The 20,634-nt window shown below is 43.4% G+C and overlaps 1 protein-coding gene across 2 annotated transcripts in view; it reads left to right on the top strand.

Annotated features, from left to right (window-relative positions):
- The window catches only part of pdia5 (protein disulfide isomerase family A, member 5), a 114,907-nt gene that overhangs the window by 6,683 nt on the left and 87,590 nt on the right, over positions 1-20,634 (top strand). The window contains exons 2-6 of one of the 2 annotated variants that reach the window (XM_078552628.1): positions 3,085-3,211; positions 6,207-6,294; positions 11,805-11,888; positions 13,947-13,992; positions 16,902-16,994. In XM_078552628.1, coding sequence (XP_078408754.1) covers positions 3,085-3,211; positions 6,207-6,294; positions 11,805-11,888; positions 13,947-13,992; positions 16,902-16,994 — 438 coding nt within the window. Of the gene's footprint in view, positions 1-3,084; positions 3,212-6,206; positions 6,295-11,505; positions 11,579-11,804; positions 11,889-13,946; positions 13,993-16,901; positions 16,995-20,634 lie in introns of those variants that run through there. The other variant, XM_078552629.1, reaches the window with a different exon arrangement.

The following is a 20,634-nucleotide window of genomic DNA, read 5'->3' on the forward strand; positions in this document are numbered from 1 at the left end:
ATAGCAAATGAGATGCAACACTGAACCAAGGTTGATGCACGCTCTTGTACATTGCACATCACTCTGTTCCAGTTCAATTAATGGCTCATCAGTGAACAGAAATAAAATGCAGTTTTGGGATAATGTTCTGCAGCCCTGAATTTAACATGAAGATAATTTTGGCCCACCTTTTAACGGCGCATATCTTTAGCCTGGGACTTATTCCAAATCTGATGATTTTATCACTGTGGTTGAAGCGGGTGGATTTTCTGAAATGTTTATAACTGTCTTTCCGTTCTCTAACTATAACCTGTGTTTCAAGAAACTGGGCACTGAGACTTTTTTTTCTGAGATGCAGTTTACACCTCTTAACATTTTTGTGCTCAGCAGAAAACTCTTTTTTTTAAAAAAAAAAAAATTTGCTTGTCAAAAATGCAAATGATTATTCACTGAAGGATTTAACTGCAGAGCTCGTAGGTGTGAAAATTATTTTTGTCTTGAATTTATTACATTTATTGTACTTGGTCCAAATGATAAATATAAATCTAAGTATTGTTTTGTATTTTTTCAGCTATGCAGTCAGTCTAAAGGGTGCTCCTTTCTGAATTTACACATTTGCTCTCTGTTATAATTTTTTTTGTCTCTTATCTCAAACTATGAAAGAAGGGAAACTTGCATCTTTGCAGCCTTTTGTGTCTTTGGGATATTACCAAGTACATAAGCAATGAATTCATTTTTGCGGAGCTGCCATTGCTGCTCTGTAGGTAATCATTGAGCCAATTTGTATAAAGTAAGTTGCAACAACAGCAACGTGATGAATGAATGACTGACTGACTGACTATAGGTGGTGTATGAGACATCAATCTTGACCTGCATATTGGCTGAGCTTCCTACACTTAAATATTGAGGATATGTTCCTGAATCGCAGTCAAGGCCTGGGTATATCGTCTCATCATGAAAGGGCACCTGTAGCAGTGCAGCACTCCCTCTACACTGTCCTGAAGTGAGAGCACTGCCCAATGTATAACTGAGCTATTCGATGAAAGGAATGTTTAACAGGATTCAAACCGATCGATGTAGTCAAAACTAAGACAGAGCCTTTCCTTGTTGAGAGCTAATTGACTTCGTCCAGTGTCAACACTCCTTACCCCCATCCAGCATGTTTAATCTCTAGTTTATATTGGGTGACCTAACTTGCTAGCAGTGTGTAGTACCATCAGCTTCAATACTCAAAGGCGAGGGAGGAGCAAGAAATCAGCCAGAATTTCTGATCAGGAAGTCTATTCAGCCTGGATGATACTGAAACATAAATATATTAATACTAGATTACTTCTTGGTGTCTGCCTTGCTGAACATGGCGCACTCAAAAGTTGAGGTAAGTCACTGCTTGCATTTCTCCCTGCCATGTGGAATGCACATCACGATCTCTGATTTTAACATTTCAGAACAAGGCAGACAGTTTGGGGTGGGTTTGGCCCGTGAGGCTTAATTGTCGTTTGAAGGGCCCTTCTCACAGGTAATTCAAAGCAATTGACACACAAGTCACTTCAATTTGATTATCTTGACCCTTTTGTCCAACAGACTGAGCAGTGTGTTGAAAGTTGGCTCTAATTGCCAAAGGTACTTTTGCCAGCACCTTCAGCAATTGACAAGCATGAACCAAATGTAATTATTAGAGATAGCTTTGCCTCATGTATTTTGTTTCAATTTATTTTTGAAAGGTGCTGAATGATCTATTTATTTCTGCCCCCTGTGTAAGCCACCAGTCAGCCTGAAGCCTGCCGAAAAACTAAACAAAATCCATGACTCCATGTTAGCACCTCAAGTAATGAACAAACCTGGTTTCAAGGATGTAATTTGTGTTTGAGTTAGTGCAGGAGAAGCATTTTGCTTGTTTTGGCAATTTGAGGGAAATAAATATGTTTGGTGCCAATGAACCTATGCATTGGATTATAGACCAATGGTCTGTAGTATACATTCATCCATTAATTGGAGGCTAGGCAATTGTGATATATTTCAGTAAGTGAAGCACGGCCACAAGGATTCACTCTGTTCAAACCACGGAACTTGCTATCATTTATTTATTTAGATATTGGGCAAGTAAAGATGCCCTCTGGTTTGTAAAGGGATCCCAAGACTGCTAACTTCCGCCTCTTACATTGCTTCTGCCTCACTTTTGTTGCCTCCACACAACTATTCCAAGCTGTCCGAGCCAGCCTCCATCTCCCACCTGCCTTGAACCTGCTGCTTGTTTTCTAACTTGCACCATTGCCCCTGTGCACTCTGACCTACATCAGCTCCCAGTCTGGTAGCACCTCAATTTTAAAATTCTCATCCTTTGTTTTCAAATCCCTCCAGCAACCTCATTCCTCCCTATCTCTGTAACCCCCCTCCAGACTTGCAAGCCTTAAAGATCTCCGCACTCCAATTCTAGCCTTTTGTGCTTGGTTAATTTTAATTACTTCACCGTTGGCAGGCATGTCTTCAGATGCCTAAGCCTTAAGCGCTGGAATTCCGCCCTCAACCTTCCTATCCCTTTCTCCTCCATTCAAGCACTGCTTAAAAAAACCTACCTCTTGGTTCAAGCTTTTGGCTACCTGTCGTAAAATATCCTTATTGTGGTTTGGTGTTTGGTCATATTTTGTTGATGCTCCAGTCACATGCCTTGGTGTTTTGTTACATTGGAAGGTGCTATAAAAATGCTACTTGTTGATGCAAAGTCTGTGGCCATTAACAGTGAATCTTCATCAAAAATCTAGTGCTCAAAAACTCCGAAGGATAACTGGCACTAGGCTTAACTTTGAAAAGACGCATTAACTTTGCGTAACCACTATACATGCTGATTTATAAGAAGAGCTGTGCTTGAACAGCGAGATGGTTTCTCCAGCAACGGAGTTTTAGCCGTTTGGCTAGTACTCTCAGTATTGAACGAAGACAGCTCAGTCATGTGAAATTATAGTGAAAATGGCATGAATCTACTTCTCTGCTTAAGGTCTGAAACTCTGCTGACGTAAAATTTATGGGAAATCAATGGAACCATTGCAGGCATTATCCTCTGAGGACTTGTCTTTCCAGCTGCCTGATTTACCTGTTTTCCTCCTCAAGGCTGTGCTGCTCACATGCCTCATGGCAGCAAAAGTGTCTCCACTGATTGAGAAAGTTGATGACCAAAAAGAACTGAAGAAACTCATGCGGACAAGAAATAACATATTGGTGCTATACTCCAAATCAGGTGAGCAGATTCTGTGTCTTTGTCCGATAGCCTAGTGTGTTTACTTTGTAAACCCTGCTCTGCAAGCCGCACCCCACTTCACCACCTGCATAGTGACATCGTATCATCTAAAATCGCAAAGCCCGGCTCTGCATGTATGCTGATGACACGTCACTATCGGCTTTCTCACCCCTCCACTGTCAGGCAGCTTGTCCATCGTCCACTGCTGGATGAGCAGAAATTTCCTCTGGCTAAGTGTTGAAAGACCAAAGCCATTGCCTTTGGCCCTGCTGCAAACTCTGTTCCCTATCTGCTGACTTTATCCCTCTCCCTGGCAACTGCCTGAGGCTGAATTGGACTGTTTGCAACTTGGTATTATTTTTGACCCTGTCATAAGCTTCAGACCACACAACCACATAAGGCTGCCTAATTCCACCTTTGTGATGTCACCTGACTGCCCTGGCTAAGTCCATCTGCTTCTGAAACTCTCATTCTTAGAATGGTCTAGTCTAGAGGTGACAATACGAGACAGCTCTGGCCGGCTTCCTATCTTCCATCCTTCATAATCTTGACCTCTGCTGCCCAAAACCTAATTTGTACCAAGTCCTGTTCACCTATCCCCCCTCTGTGCTCATTGACTTACCCAGGTTAAGCAACACTTTGATCTTAAAAGTTCTCATCCTTGTTTTCCAATACCTCTCTATCTCCAATACCTCCTTCAGCCCTACAATTCTGCAAGATATCTGCACTGCTCCACTTCATGCTTCTTGTGCGTTCCTGATTTTAATCACTCCACCATTAGAAGCCATGCTGTCAGCTGCTGTGCTCTGAGAAGGCAATCTGCTGTCCTTAACCCCCAGCCTGGCCCATGTGAAACTGCAGTTTAAAGTGACTGACTTTCGGTTGGCTTCTGAAGTGGTTAATTGAAGGCCTTTCTTTATCCATCTTCACTGAAAGAGTCCCAGGTTTAACATGGGACTGCTGAAGGCTAGTTCCCCCGTGTCCCGAAGTAGCGTGGGGGAAGATAGGTAAACGATGTGAGCCGGAAGACTGAGGAAGGAAATTAAGCAATAATTGAAAGGTTGGTCAAGGGGGTAACATGACCAGCAAATCCAAGGGCACTGTCTTTAATTTAGTCAAATTTCATAATGAAATATAGGACCTTTTTTAAAAGACAGATCTTCAAAAAATCGCGGCAAGCTTCAAGCATGTCCAACCTTAACCCGCAGAGCATGTCACCCAGTTACAGTGCTTTCTTGTTTTTTATTTAAATGAGTTGGTGTCAATGTGTTGAGTTATCACTTCAAGCTTGATGGTGTGTGACCACTAGCAATGTGTAGCTCACCAAACTCTCTTCAGGAACAATCCAGCTTTGGACAGAGAACAAAATCTACAGCTGGTCTTTATAAAGTGAATATTTCACACCAACGTTATGCTTTACGTAAATCCTACTCTCAGCACTGTGTACTGTATTTTAATCAGTAGTTAGGCTTTGTAAGAATGCAGTCTCTTAGCTTGTGAAGCTGTGCAAGCAGCATGTATTCATGACTGGAATAGTATTGAGAAGACGCATGCCTTTATAAAAACAACAAAAAAAAATCAATAGCTGTGACATGAAGCTGTCGGATTGTTGTAAAAAGCCAACTGGCTCACTAATGTCCTTCAGGGAAGGAAACCTGCTGTCTTTAACACCCAGCCTGGCCGATGTGTGACTCCAGTTCCACACCAAAGTGACTGACTTTCATCTGGCCTCTGAAGTGACCTAGCAAGCCACTCAGTTGAATCAGAACATTACAAAGCAAAAATACGAGCAGTTTGAGGAGAAGGCTCACCACCTTTTCAGGGCAACCAGGAATGGGTAATAAATGCCAGCCTTGCCAGTGACTCTCTCTCATTTCAAAAATGAATTTAAACAATACTCTTCGTGGGAAATTTTGAGCTAATGTACTTTATAGTAGTAGGAGCGCTCTAATTATAGCCCAGGCGTGATGTGAGTCACTTTGTGCTCATACTTGGAAACTACTTGTGCAAATACGGAAAAGATAAAATTGTTAAACCAGGTGTGTGAAGAGATTTGACTGCTGTGAAATTACATTGCATTTAAAAAAAAAGGAATTAAGTGGTAAGTTGGCATTTCACAACAATCCAACAGCTTTAGTTACTGATTATATTTTTTTTAAAAAAAAGGCAAACTTGCGCTGGAGCAGGCGAGGGAGTGGGGTGGGGGGGGGAAACCTATCCTTGAACACCTCAAAATTCTTCACTTGAGAGCCAGGATGGTCAGTTGACAGCAAGAAATTTGCCCGAGAGAGGGACCATTGGAGCAAAGCCCAGTTCTTGTTCGATATTCCCCCTCCCCCTTCCGTTGTTGCACTTCTAGCTGATGTCAGTAAACAGTGATAATTCCACCAGAACTCCTGCTCCTTATTACTCTTTTTTTTTTTCTTCTTTCCCCTCCCAAGAGTGGGAGCTCTGCTACTGCTCCCCCAGCTGACTCCTCCGAGACCTCTGCAGTGCAACCTCCCTTGGGTCTTACAATGCAGCCTCTAGCTGCTTTTTGAACTCCTTTTTGCTAAGACAGTTAAGAGATTTGAGACTGCACAACATTGATCTAGCTTTTTCATGTGCATCCTGTTCTCTTGACCTGTTAAGCAACCAGTGTTGTCTGCTCCCAGATTTCCAGCCTTGTTGTTTTGGAAATGACTATGGGAAGGTGACTCTATCCTGTCTATTCTCCCTTTTCTTTCCCTTCCCTGCATGTTGTGGTGCTGCGCTCAGCCTTTCCACGCGCCAGAAGAGTTTGGCCGATTTCAGCAGGCTCCTGGCAGTCACTGTGCGTCCGGTTTGGTGATTGTATGGCGACTGCGATATTGTTGAAGGATTTGTGTTCATTATCTCAATGCACTTTGATAATCTGTTGACCGAGCCTGAATCTTTGCAGCTGATTGCACAGCACAATGGTTGGTGATAAGCAATGTTCAGTAACGCCCGTGTTTGCTTTCTTACTGTGTGATAGCTGCCACCGCTGAACGACCGCTTAAACTACTCTCTGATGTGGCAGAAGCAGTAAAAGGGCAGGGCACCATTGCCTGGGTAGATTGTGGGTAAGTTATTTAACTTTTACCAATGATTGGGAATACCTTTTAAATCTTTTTGATTTAACCCATTTCTCTCATTCTCATGCCTCAACCTCATTTCTAGTTATTTTCCCTCTATTAGATTTTTTTTTGCTACACTGTCTGCGGTTTTGACGGGGTCAGTAGGCACCCTAACCAGCGTTCAGACCTCTTTCCTGTTCCACCAGCATGCTTCAGCTTACTGAGTGTGCTCATCTGTTTGGAACATGGGAATTAGAATTGACCATTCAGACTCTAAAGTCTGTTCTACCATTCAAGTGTGATTGTGACTGATCTCCATTTGGGTCAAAAATCCTAGAACTCTGTCCCTAACAGCACTGTGGCTGTACCTACACCACTGTATTACAGCAGTTCAAGAAGGCAGCTCACCACCACCTTGAGGGCAATTAGGGATGGACAAAAAATGCTAGCCTAACCAGTGATGCCCACGCCCCGTGAATGAATTTAGAACAAAATTACCTGCTTAGCTCCATGACCTTTGATAGCATCATCCAACAAATATCTATTGTTCTTCATCTCCAAAGCTCCAGTTGCCTCATCATCTAATGTCTTCTGTGGGAGAGTATTTCAGATTTCCACTATTTTTTTGTGTGAAGAAATGCTTTCTGATTTCCTCCTAAATGACCTAGCTCCAATTTTAAGATTGTACCAAATGCATTTATAGCAGCTATAACCTAGTGAAACATTCCAAGATACTTATCCCCCTCGTTCTTGATATCCCCACCCATCCAAGGAAATAGTTTCTCTGTATTTAGCCTATTGGATCCTTTTAACATTTAAATATCACGACCAGATCACTCACTCAAGCTCATGTTATACTTCCACCCACAGCATTTTTTTTATTATTCGTTCACAGGATGTGGCCATTGCTGGCTAGGCCAGCATTTATTGCCCATCCCTAGTTGCCCTGTGGTGGAGGTATACCCACAGTCCTGCTAGGAAGGGAGTTCCAGGATTTTGATCCAGCGACAGTGAAGGAACGGGTGATATATTTCCAAATCAGCATGGGCTGTGGCTCGGAGGAAAACTTGCAGGTGGCAGTGTTCCCATACATCTGCTGCCCATGTCCTTCCAGGTGGTAGAGGCCAGCTGTTTAAAAAGTGCTGTCAAAGGAACCTTGGTAAGTTGCTGCAGTGCATCTTGTAGGTGGTACACACTGCCGCCACTGGGCGTCGGTTATGGAAGGAGTGAATGTTTAAAGTAGTAGATGAGGTACCAATCAAGTGGGCTGATTTGTCCCTTTTGGTGCCGAGCTTGGAGTGTTTTTGGAGCTGCACTCATCCCGCCAAGGGAGAGTGTTCCATTGCATTCCTGACTTGTGCCTTGTAGACAGGCTTTTTAATTCTGTTACCCAGCCTTGGATTTCCACTTCTTTTGTGCCCTTCTGCTGATACATAGTCCAACCTTTACACTTGTGTTTCTGAAGAAGCATGCAGAGGTTTGTCTGTCCTATCTTGACTGGCAAATGCGTCTAACTGATCTATAGAGCCATTGGAAAGTTACAGCACAGAAAGAGGCTATTCAGTCTATCGTGTCTGCACCGGCCGAAAAAGAGAAAGTTTTTTAAAAAAAAACTAGCTGTCCATTTTAATCCCACCTTCCAGAACCTGGCCCATAGCCTTGCAGGTTACAGCACTTTAGTATAAATCCTGTGCCTTTTAAATGAGTTGTGGGTTTCTGCCTCCACCACCAAACAAGGCAGTGAATTCCAAACACCCACCACCCTCTGCGTGAAGAAGTTTTTCCTCATGTCGCTTCTAATCCTTCCACCTTTTAAATCTGTGCCCCTGCTAATTGACCTCCCTGCTAGGGGAAACAAGAGTATCCCTGTCTACTCTATCTCGGCCCCTTGTACATTTCAATCAGGTCATCCCTCAGCCTGCTCAGTTCCAAGGAAAGCAACCCCAGCCTATCCAATCTTTTCTCCGAGCTAGATGACTTAATTTTGTAAGTGTAAATATACCACCTTCTCCTGAATTTTGTAGCATCCCTGGGTATAATATGTTGCTAAACATTTCTAGGAACGTCTCTTCATTACAACCCAGTAACCAAAAAAGCTACAAATGCTACAGGGAAAGAAGACTGCGGGGTTTACAGATTAAATGAGGAGAAACTGTTTGTTTCTACCAGCAGTAGGGTCAGTAACGAGAGTATGCAGATTTAAGGTAATCAGCAAAAGAGCCAGAGAGGAGATGCAAATTTTTTTTATGCAGTGGATTATTATCTGGAATGCACTGCCTGAAAGGGTGGTCTAAGCAGATTAGCAGTAACTTTTAAAGAGGAATTGGACGTAAACTTTGAAAGGAAAAATATGCAGGATTAAGGGGGAAGAAAAGAGAAGTGGGACTAATTGGATAGCCCTTTCCTTGTTCCCAAAACACTAACTTCAGCACACTCAGGGAACGTAACCCCAGAAAACAAGAGCATCCATCTTAAGACATTGCCATAGACTCATAGAAACTTACAGAACAGGAGGAAGCCATTTGGCCAGCCATGCCTGTGCCAGCTCTTTGAAAGAATGGCTTTGTTTAATTTCACATTTCCTGTGTACGCTGTAAGTTTCTGTCAGTCTCTGTCCACGACGTAAGATGTTATTTTTGCTGAAAGTCAGTGAAAGATGGATGATGTTGTTTTCTAAGGGTATATTCTGCAAGTGCAATGAAGTTGGTGCTTTGCTTACAATGGTGTCAACGCGATGAGTGGTTAACCTATGCGCTAGATTCATTTTACCGCCAAGAACTTTAGCTGAAGGACCAAGATTCATCGTGCAGAATATTAACAGGGTCAAGAGAGCAGGAGAAGTGGTGAGATAAATCAAAGTTGTGGGTGGCTGATGTCAAGCCAAGGCTTTGCGAGTCGATATTGTAGGAAAATAAGGATGAGAGAGGTGAAGATTTGCACAGTTTTGAAGTTATTGTGATTCACTGTGTACTGGATCACAAGATGAATAGTCAAATCAACCCATCTAGCTCCTCTACCCTCCTACGCCAAACCTGCAGTCCTCCCACCACCGCATCAAATGTATTTTAAATGATACCACGGTGTTCGCCTTCATACCATACCCATGCTGATCAGCCCCTGTGTGAATAACTTCCTAGCCCAAGTGCTGCTTGAACTCGTCTCTTTTCCCTTCTTGAATTTGTGTTTTGTATTTGTTTCTCCTATTCCATTTCTTATTTTCAATGTTCAATGTAACTGGTTTTCTTTTATTGAGGTGATTAGGGCATGTGCAGTATGTATAAAATCTGATCTTTGATTAATGAGATAAAAGTTGTTGTAGCACATTGAATGGTGGTGAAGGCATGCATTCAATTGCATCATGGATTTTTTTTGTTATTATTTTTATTATTTGTTTTTGCTTATTATTTGGCTCCTAGCAGAATGTTCAGGGTAGTTAAAGTTAAAGCAAAATACTACGGATGCTGGAAATCTGAAATAAATACAGTGCTGGAAAAACTCAGCAGATCCGGCAGCATCTGTGGAGAGTTAACATTTCAGATCGATGACCTGTCATCGGAGTAACTGAAGGGTCAGTTTTAACTTTTCTGGTCAGGCAGATCCTCTACAACACATTTTTTTTGTAACAACCATGGTTTCTGTTTCGCATCACTGTTCCCTCTACTAGACATTGGATGAAGCAAAGATTGGGTAAGGCACTGATGATAATCTTCCCCCCCTCCCCAATCCCTCTTTTTTCTTCTTCCACCACCACCACCACCCCCCACTCCCTCTTCACCTCCAGCACTGGTGGTCAGATAATCTGCCAGCTGTAACACTCCAGATTCATTGAAGTGAGATATCGGTGTCAGTGGAAACATATCACAGCAAAGATTCAGCACTCATTTGTCAGCGGTGTGGGAAAGGGGTAGGAAGCAGGAATAAACAAGTTACATTTTAAGCTCGTACAGAGAGGATAATTTGTTCTTCTTACAGCGCAGCAGGGAGCTGTACTCAATTTGTCATGCAAATCAATTCTTTTGTTTCGTGGTTATCTTCATGCCAAAACCGTTAATATCTTACCCAAGTAATGCTTGAGATTCAAGGGTGAAGGTTTGCACGATTTTTGAGCATGGTGGACTTGGCCCAACAGGGGCCAGTACAGAGCGATCAGGAATGTGAACTGGCCATTTTATCCCATCCTCGGGCCAGGTGCACTGAAGGCATTTGTAACTCCCTTGGTGCCACTCTGGCCAAAACTGGCTAACTCCGCATTGATTGGGGATTGGGCTTTGTTGTCTTATGAGGAAAGGTTGGAAAGGCTTGTATCCGCTGAAGTTTAGAAGAGTAAGAGGCCGCTTGATTGAAACGTAAGATCCTGAGGAGCCTTGACAAGGTGGATGTGGAAAGGGTGTTTCCTCTTATAAGAGAATCTAGAACTAGGGGCCACTACTTAAAAATAAGGGGTCACCCATTTGAGACAGAGGAGAAATTCTTTTCTGAGGGTCTTTGGAACTCACTTCCTCCAAAAAGCGGTGGAAGGAGAATCTTTGAATATTTTTCAGGCAGAGCTTGGTAAACGAGGTGCAAGGTTATCGGGGGAAGACGGGAATGTGCAGTTGAGGTTACAATCGGATCGACCATGATCTTATTGAATGGCAGAACAGGCGTGAAGGGCCAAGTGGTCTACTCCTCCTAATTCGTATGTTTGCTCTGCACGTGACTTGGTATATCTTTGGATAGTATATTTAGGGACACAAGTAGGCCATTTAGCTCATCAAAAATTCTAAAGCGTTAGTCATGGCAACATTTTAGTCCCAATTTCCCACCTTCCTCCATACCCCTGTTTACTAACTGAAGTAAGGAGCTATCTCCTGTTAAACACTTGGAAATACTACACCAGGGGCAGTGCATTTGCTAGTGTTTCTTGTTCTGCTTTTCCAAAGAAAGGTTTACTCCATTCCTACCCTGTCAATTTCCTTTGTTATTTCCATTGAATTTACAACACAGGAACAGGCCCTTCGGCCCAACTTTTGTTCTTGCTCCATATGAGCCTTCTCCCACCCCCTTTTGCAAACTGCATCATCAGAGGAGCTTGTGTGGTGCTACTTGAAATGGGAAAAACAAAGTTGCAATGTACAGCAGGTGAAAATTGCATCTACAGTTTATAAGCTGGATAAGTAGCCTTGTCCAAATTGTTTCCCACAGATTGGCTAATTGCTGCGTCAGTGCCTCTGATTTGCGACTCCTGACCTTGATTACCGACGAAATGATAATTGTCTCGCAGTCGTGTCGATGGAGCTCCTTCTGCCAGGCAAGCTTATGAATGCTACCTGCTGGCAACCTAAGATAGACTAAGCCCAAATATTAGTTTAATCTGTTGCAGCTGAATGTATGAGAACACTTGGCAGACAACTCTTGCATTATAAGAATCTTTGGCTTTTTTATTTTGAAGGAGGAATTTCAAGTATTGTCGCGGTAGAAACCAAAGACAGAATGCTTCCCATTTACAGTCGTGTCACGCTGCTGTCTTCTTACAGGAACAGTGAAAGCCGGAAGCTGTGCAAGAAGATGAAAGTGGAGCTGGCCTCAAAGAAAAATGGCGTTGAGTTGTTGCATTACAAGTAAGCAGAAACCAAGTCCTTGAGTGCTGAGGGTTTGCATTGCTGACTGTTGGATGCCGTTTTCTCCCAAAGCCACAGATCATCCTCTGACTGACTGAGAGCAGCAGATGGATGCCTTGCTGCATGATTTCCGCAAGTGTTGTTCTGAAACCAGCTGCTGGGCTACAGTTGCTCTTCCTGTTTTTGTTTCCTCCTGTCTTCCCGGCTTGGCACTCCCCCCATATCAGCGCAGCTAAACGGCACACTTGGGTTGTAGCGCACTCTGCCATCGTGCTCCTGTAACTTGATGCGTTTTGCTTTGAAAAATTGTTTTACCCTCTTTTTTTGTTGTTGTCTGCTTTTTATGAAAGCGTGGTATGCATCTTGGGTGGTGGCAGCCTTAAAAGGTAACAAAAATAAATACTTGCATTCATAAAGCACCTTTCACCATTTTAGGGCCAAAGCACCTTACAGTCAAAGAAGTGCTTTTGAAGTCTGACCATTGTTGTAATGTAAGAGGTGCAACAGCCAATTTGTGCACAGCAAGGTGCCACAAACAGCCAGATCTTTAGTTTTAGGTTTTGGTTGAGGTATAAATGTTGGCCCGGGGGTGGGGGGAAGAAGCTCCCCATATTATTTTTAAAATTGTGCCATGAGATCTTTCAGATCCACCGAGAGAACAAGCAGGGCCTCGCCTTGGAGGTGGCACCTCTGACAGTGCAGTACACCCTTTAGCAACTTACTTTGTGTGTTCCAAGTCTCTGAAGTGGGACTTCCATCTCACAACTTCCTAACTCAGAGATGAGCACGCTGGCTTTAAGCTAGAGCTTTGGTTACCTTGTTGTATACCGTTCTTGGGGTGAGAGGCCAGATGACCAGGTCCATAACCTTGTTGCGCAATTTGTAACACACGCACAGAGATTAGTACATCAACACCAGTCAGTCTTTGAACAAAACTTTAGACAGTGACAGGCTATCTGTGCCAAAAGGTAATGAGGCTGACAGACATGTGAAAGTGATGGATTTTGAAGTTATTGCTTGATCACTGAGCCTAGCTCCATGTTTAAAGTCCTTCCATATGGGTTCCATTTTGGCAAGATATGGTGCGGTCTGTTTTATTGAAGAAGATGCACATCTAATTACTGGGGTAGGTTAACTTATGTGCTAATGAGAAGCTTAATTGAAATTCCCAGCCAGTCATACTTTGCCCTGAATATGAAGTAATCCAGGCATATGAGAGACTGACTCATACCAAGAATCTTCAAGCGTATTGCTTTTTTAAAAATCATTTTTCTGTCTCTTTGCCCTTTCCTATGCTGTATTCATTTATGTTGGCTGGTGGCTAGCCCCAAACCCTGTACAGCCTGCTTAAGTGGTCGCGCATGAGCATAGATGATTGTTGATGTGGTTTTCAACCATCATGGTCGAGCAGCTGGAAGCATCACCCACACTTGCACTTGCAGTAGGGGTTTCTGGACAGTGGTCCCTGGGTGTACTTAATGTTCTTTCCCTTACCAAGCTCAAGAACACTCTGTTCGCAGTCATTCTTCTCTTGGCTGCCCAACTGATACTGATGCTAATGATGCATTAACTTCAATTTAGAACAAGCAATAGTTGGAGCCAAATCCAGGCCACCTCATTGTGAGGAACTGGTTGAATCAATTCTTGCCATTCTGAAGATATGCCAAATGTATGTTTGTGTCTCTTAATCAGTCTCTCTCTGTTCTGAGGAGGACAGTGAGAGGGAGATGAAAGCAAAATACTGCAGATGCTGGAGATCTGAAATAAAAACGAAAGAAGTACTGGGGAAAAACTCAGCAGGTCTGGCAGCCTCTGTGGAGAGAGAAGCAGAGTAGATGTTTTGAGTCCGTATAACTCCGCTTCTAAGGAAGAGTCATATGGACTCGAAACATCAACTCTGCTTCTCTCTCCACAGATGCTGCTGGACCTGATGAGTTTTTCCAGCATTTTTTTGTTTTTATTACAATGAAAGGGAGGTTGCATTCGTTTTTGAAGGGAGAAGAATGTTTATACTTGTGCTGAAAAGGTACTGATATCTGCTTGTTTCTGATTGCCTAGGGACGGAGCTTTCCATGTTGAATATGAAAGGCCTGAAACATTGAAGGTAAAAAGTGTTTGTGCCAAGCATTTGTGGTTGTTTGCATGTTCCTTGGTTTCTACGTGATTTAATTGGGCAGTGCATTGCCTTTGTGATTGCATTATATTTAGCTACGAGTCTTGATGCGTTTTGCTTGTAGAGTGAAACTCTCAAGTGCTTGCCCCTGGCAACTGTTGCAAATAGTTTTGTTTCAGTCAGTTGGGCTCCAATGTATAATCAGTCTTGCACATCATTTTCACTCAAGAAAATTAAAGCGGTGATCCAATTTTCCCTCTAAACTATGTGGCTGTGCAGCAATCCAAAAGACCCCTGCAGGCCACACATAAGTCGGTCCTTTTAAGCTACCGCAATCGTGCACTCCAAATTTAAAAACAAAATTGAGGTTACATTGACGATGACCGTGGCCAAGGGGTTCCTTTGGGTGTGCGTCTGCCCCACTTGCATGTGACATGTTTTGAACTGTCTGCCGTGTGACCTGTTTCCTAGGCCCCTTCTACACATGCACGCACACATAACCATGCGCACACAAGACACATGCATACAGACACCATGCGCATGCACCACACACCACCTGTGCATGCATACGCAGACACCACGCACGCACCCCAAATGTACGCACACACCTAGTTTTATTGCTAATCCCTGGAATATTCTTCAGTTGAGGAGGAAGAATAAATTCTTTTGGCTGACGTTTCTCACTTGTGTTGTATAACCTCACTGCCCTCTCCTGTCTCCTCTCGCAGTTGTGCAATTAGCTTGCTGTAATGCAATGTGGTCTTGCTGCAATTTTTTATGGTTTGACTCGCAATTTACATCATAATGGTGCAATTGGTTGAGTTGCATTTCTGAATAACCTGTTCTACCTATCAGTGGAAACGGCTCCCTCAACTATTGTGGCTATTATGTGAAAAACAAATCCCACCAATCCTATCAGGGGTTGGTAATTAAAATGCCCTTTTCCAGTTAGAGCCAAGTCATTGATGAAGAATGTTAAGTGCAGTCAGTACTATCACTTTTAAATAAGTGAGAAAAATGGGATAGGTAGTCCACCCCAAGGTGATGTTGACTCCCTCCTATTGACTGGCTCAAGGTTGACAAGAGCTTTGTAGGTTCCTCGGGTTACCTCGTGCCATGGAGAGATCACGTTTTCTTCCTCTTTCTCCCGAAAATGTGGACTCCTGCCAGGAAAGGGTTCTCCAGTAGCTGATCCTGATGCCCACTCTTCATGTGAGTCTAGGGCAGTAAACTTTGGCAGCTAGTCGTCCGTGAAAGGTATTGCATTGGAGCCTGATCTACCCTTCCCTGAGGTCCAAGTGTGTGTCATAAAACACAAGTCTTTGGATATCAAGGGAAAGCTGTTTGTTAATTTTTGTCCCCCCACCCCACCCACCGCTCCTCCACAGCCCAGACTCACTGAAGCCAATTGATATCTGGACTCAAATCAGCTAATCCTAGTGCAGCCATGTATTGCCTTTTTGTTGTTTCTACGGATGCAAATAGGAATATTTTAACTGCAGAAGAGATCCCGTCATGAGAGTTAAAACAGCCAATCTTGCCGATTAGCTTTTTAAAAAAAAAAGACGCCTCCATGTAAAAGGGACTACAAGGTACTTTAATGTAAAGATCTGAAGGCAGGAAGCATTAAAATTACATCCCCTTTTATGGTTGAAGAAGACAAACCACAGACCATAGAAGTGGGTGTCATTCGGTTAACCTGACTCTTTATGCAGACATTGTGTAAGATGTAGTTTCCGTGACAGTAAAGTTGCAAAAGAACCTGGGGTAAACCACATTTGCTTTCTTTTTATTGCGTGCCTCTTCAAATGGTAATGCTTCAGAATTATTTTCTTTGTGCAACCCAACTCCCATATTTAAACAGACAAAAGTCACATTTTTGCATTTGGTCCCTCCAAAACCTGCAATCCACCCTGTTGCCGCCACAACACTCAAGTCTCTAAAAATTATTTTTTTTCCTTGAATGATTTCCAAAGTTGTCCCAGTCGTAAGTCTGTTTTGCTTGCTGATCATTTATCGTGTGAAGGGCCTTCAGCTATCACTCCTAAATTAGCCTTTCAACAGTTCCTATGTCCTTCCTTCCACTACCCCCCCCCCCCCCCCCCCCCCAACCCTCCCCCACCCCCCCTCCGTCTGCCTTAGTGTTCCAGGGTTGTGTTTTTTAAACTGTTTACAATCTTTAAACAACTTCTCCGAAAGTTTCAAATCTTTCCTTATGAATACCCTGGGCAATCCCACTCCTTGGCTCTTCCTGCAGAATGTTTGTAAAGGTCTGGTGGTCTGGCTCGTCAGCGGACTAATGCCCAGTGACTGGAGAGTGGTGGTATTCAGGCTCTGGTGGTACGGGTGTCTTGGCAGCCCGCTGCAGAGCAGTAATCCTTGCGTCATAACAAAGACGACTTTGTGACAAAAACCAGCATTAGAGGAAGACCCAGCACTTTCTTTTGATACTGAAAACCTTTGATGCCTCTATGCCTCTTGCAAAAGAGGCCATCCTTTTTTTGTTTTGCGTGTGATTTAACACTTGGCAAACCACACCCTAATTAGAATTTCCTCTCCTCGCTGGAGGAGGGGGTGTTGAGAGTAGGGAGGAGAAGAGATCCCAATCTGATGCGCACATTTCTTGCTGAAACCTTATCTGCTGGCCTGTCCCAGTGGTTAATGTTGTAATGGTTGATGTAATCTCCTCCCCGTCCCCGCTAGTCTGTGAGAAACCTCTTTGGGATCAGGCTGGAATAAGCACAATACCATTGATGAGCCAGAGAAGTTTTAGATGCAAATAGCCTTTTCATTTCCTTTAATCCTCCATACCACCACAAATAATTTGTGTATTCAAAACTGAGGTTCTGCTCCTGAGCTTAGAAACTCATGAACTCTGCACTGTTTCTGATTGTTCACAGTCAATGGTGGCATTTATGAGGGATCCGGAGGGTGCTCCATTGTGGGAAGAGAATCCCGAGGCAAAGGACGTGGTTCACATTGACAGTGAGAAGGTTTGACACTATCCCTGATAATGGACTTAGCTGGGAAATAGGATACTCAATGGTGATAACAATGCTGCTTTATTTTGTTTGTGCACACGAGAATGTGAATGCTGTCAGTGTTGTAAATCGTTGCATAAAGGACATGTAATGCATGCAGCGCAGTGTGACCTTGCATTATCTCATGGGGGGTTTTTTTTTAAAGATTGCCCTTGGAATGGTCAATGTGCCTGTTTTGGAAGGTTTTGATTTTTATTTGAATGAAGGAATGCAAATGTATATTTTGATATTTTAATATAATGTTGATGCAGTATTGAAAGGAAAATGTTAATGCTGGAAATCTGAGGTAATAACCATCGGAAAGCCACATCAAGACGATCGCAAGACCACAGATTTGTAGCACAGCAGGATGATGTTCAGTCTTTCGTGCCTATACTGGCTCTTTGCTGGAACAATGTGGAACTAATCCCACGACTGTGCTCTCTGCCCTCCAGAGGTGCTGAATCTTCCCCTTCCTTTGTCATTTAAGGGAAAATATGGATCATTATTTAGAGTATATAATCTGTATATTCTCCCTGTGGAAAAATGTGTCCCCCAGCAACTCCCTGATTAACATGAAAGCCAAATACTGCGGATGCTAGAAATCTGAAATAAAAACTAAGAATGCTGGAGGCACTCAGGAGGTCAGGCATCATCTGTGGAGAGAAACCGTTAATGTTTTGGGTTGATGATGGTCCTTCATCAGAACCACACAAGCCTGCTCGCACCTATTCAACTTGATCAACTTGCTGTCGTGGCTTTACAGTTCTCTGGAGGAGTAAAATGACTCCCAAAATGACACCAAAGGGCAAATTTCCTTTTACTCCCTTGGGCCTAAAACAAAAATTCTCTCTACCTTACTCTGCCCAAAGCCCAACCACAAAACTTATCACGGTCAGCCAAAAGACATGATAAATATCTCAAGTAAAAGCTGAGAAGCAACGGAAATGGAAGTGCAGATATTGCACTACTGACCGCAACAACTCCTGTACAGGCTGTGCAATTTTTTTTGAGCAGTCGTGAGGTCCCTTAAATAACTCTTCCTTCCCTTTTGATATTAGAATAACCATTTGCTCATGCAGCCGCCACAGGGACTGCCATTTGGGGTGAGGTGAGGAGGGAGAAATATGTGCACAGTCGTGAATACATAACAGATGTATATATTCTACCCAGGATTATATATTTTTGTCGGTGTAACCACTTGCATTTATGTAGCACCTTTTTTAATGTTGTAAAACGTCCCTTCACGGAGTAATCAGAAAAAAAACTGGCAAAAAGCCAACGGAGGAGACATTAGGACAGGTGGCCAAAAGCTTCAAGAGATTGTACAACATGTACAGGGCATATTGTGATCAACAGTGTGATACCTGTCTCCATTTCCATGGCTTCTCGGATTTTACTTGCTGAGATGTTTATCATGCCTTCCCGCTGCCCATGATAAGTTTTTTTTTTTGTGTGGTTGGGCTTTGAGCAAAGTTGGACCAAGAGAATTTTTGTTTTGGGACCCGAGGAAGTTGAAGGAAATTTGCCCTTTTGATGTCATTTTGGGGTAGAGTCGGAGACGTTAGAAGAGCAAATCCAGAGCCTCAGGCGGAGACAGCTGAAGTCACGGTGCCAGTGGTGGTGCGAGGGAAGCGGGGGGAGTGCACAAGACGTTTGGATTGGAGGAAGGCAACGAAGACTGGAGGAAATTTAGAGTTGGGGGTTGGGAGGGGAAGCCATGGAAGGGTTTGAATACGAGGGTGAGGATTTTAGATTTGAGCTTTTGGTGATCCAGAAGTTGAAGTCGGCAAGCACATGGGATAGTGGCTGAATGGGATTTGGTGCGAGTTAGGATGTGGGCAGCAGAGTTTTGAGTGAGCCCAGTTCTATAGCAGGTGGAAGATAACCATACAAATCTTTGAGATCCAGCTGAAAAGCTCCAGCTTTGGTGTTTCTGCACCTTTCTCTAATCCAGGGTATAGAACTACTGGTATCTAGATGCCAATTCTGGTGCTCATGCTCAAGTCAGGTAGGGGGAGGCAATGGTGTAGTGGTATTGTCGCTAGACTAGTAATCCAGAGACCCAGGGTAATGCTCTGGGGACCCCGGTTTGAATCCTGCCACAGCAGATGTTGGAATTTGAGTTCAATAAAAATCTGGTGTTAAAAGTCTACACATGACGATGAAATCATTGTCGATTGTCGTAAAAACCCATCTAGTTCACTATTGTCCATTAGGGAAGGAAATCTGCCATCCCCTTACCTGGCCTGGCCTACCAGTGACTCCAGACCCACAGCAATGTGATTGACTCTTAACTGCCCTCTGAACAAGGACAATTAGGGATGGGAAATAAATACTGACCTAGCCAGCGATGCCCACATCCCATGAATGAATTTTTTTTTTTTTAAACCCACTGAGTTGTGTGCTTTGTGTCAGCATTGGGTCAGTGGCAACACACTCTGCTCCGGAAGTTCTGGATCCCAAGAGACTTGAGCTGGCAATCCACAATGACACTTGTGACACTGCACTGTTGGGGGTGGAACGTTAAATTGAGGCCCTGTCCACCCCCTTGGGTGAACAAAAAAGATCCTATGGCATTATTTGAACTAAAGCAAAGGTGTCCCCCTGGTGTCCTGGCCGATATGTATCCCTCAACCAACACCTGACAACATACTATCTGGTCATTGCTGTTTCTGGGAGCTTGCTGTGTGCAAATTGGCTGCCGTGTTTCATACATTACAACGGTGACTACACTTCAAAAGAGTTTCATTGGTCGCAAAGCACTTCTGGGTGTCCTGGGGTCTTGAAAGGCACTATATAAATGTAAGTTTTTCTTTCCAACTGCAAGGAAGGAGAGATGATGATAATGGGGAGCAATGCCCTAAAGTCCTAATCTTGTTGGTTATTGGACTGGCCCATCAAGAGGCAAGTGACAGATTTTCTCATGGCTCAGTGTAAGCTGCAGCAACCCTGATTCTGCAGGATCTTGTCATTCAAGCTGCTATGCAGAGTTCCAAGGACAACACAGTGTGGGAAGAGCATTCCACAGCCCGAAGCAAAATACACACAGCTTTTCTCTGCAATAAAAATAGAAAGTACTGGGCATGAACAGCATGTTGGTCAGCAGTTGAAAGAGGAAGCTATATGTTTTGAGCGTAACCCCTTCAGCAGAGCTGTGCTTTTATTGTCAGGTTTCCAGCACTTGGTGCTTTTCTTTTTACCTCATCCCCTCAACCTGGGTCTGGCATCCTGAAGCAGAAAGTATGCCAATCCCTGATCAAGAGATCGGTGGCCTGTGCGTGGAGCAGATCTTTTCAAGCTTGGAAGTCCTGAGGTGCTGGGTGTCCTGATTCTCTTCTGGCCCTACTCCAACAGAGAAGCCACACATTAGATTGAAGATGTTTTCACTGTTCACCTTTTTGGGAGGAGATACTTTTGAGGACACTCCTTCCAACACCACCAAAAAACGTTCACTGGCTATGCATCTGATTGTTCTTGGGATCTTGCTGTGTGCAAAATGGCTGCCTTGTCTTGCCTATATGGCAACAGTTATTGCATTTCAAGGAATTCCTTAAATGTGTCTTGCTGTGAGCTGTTTGAGAGATGTGATAGGTATCATATAAATGTCTTT

The sequence above is a fragment of the Cetorhinus maximus genome, chromosome 11 (genome assembly GCF_964194155.1).
Source record: "Cetorhinus maximus chromosome 11, sCetMax3.hap1.1, whole genome shotgun sequence".
Classification (NCBI taxonomy): Eukaryota; Metazoa; Chordata; class Chondrichthyes; order Lamniformes; family Cetorhinidae; genus Cetorhinus; species Cetorhinus maximus.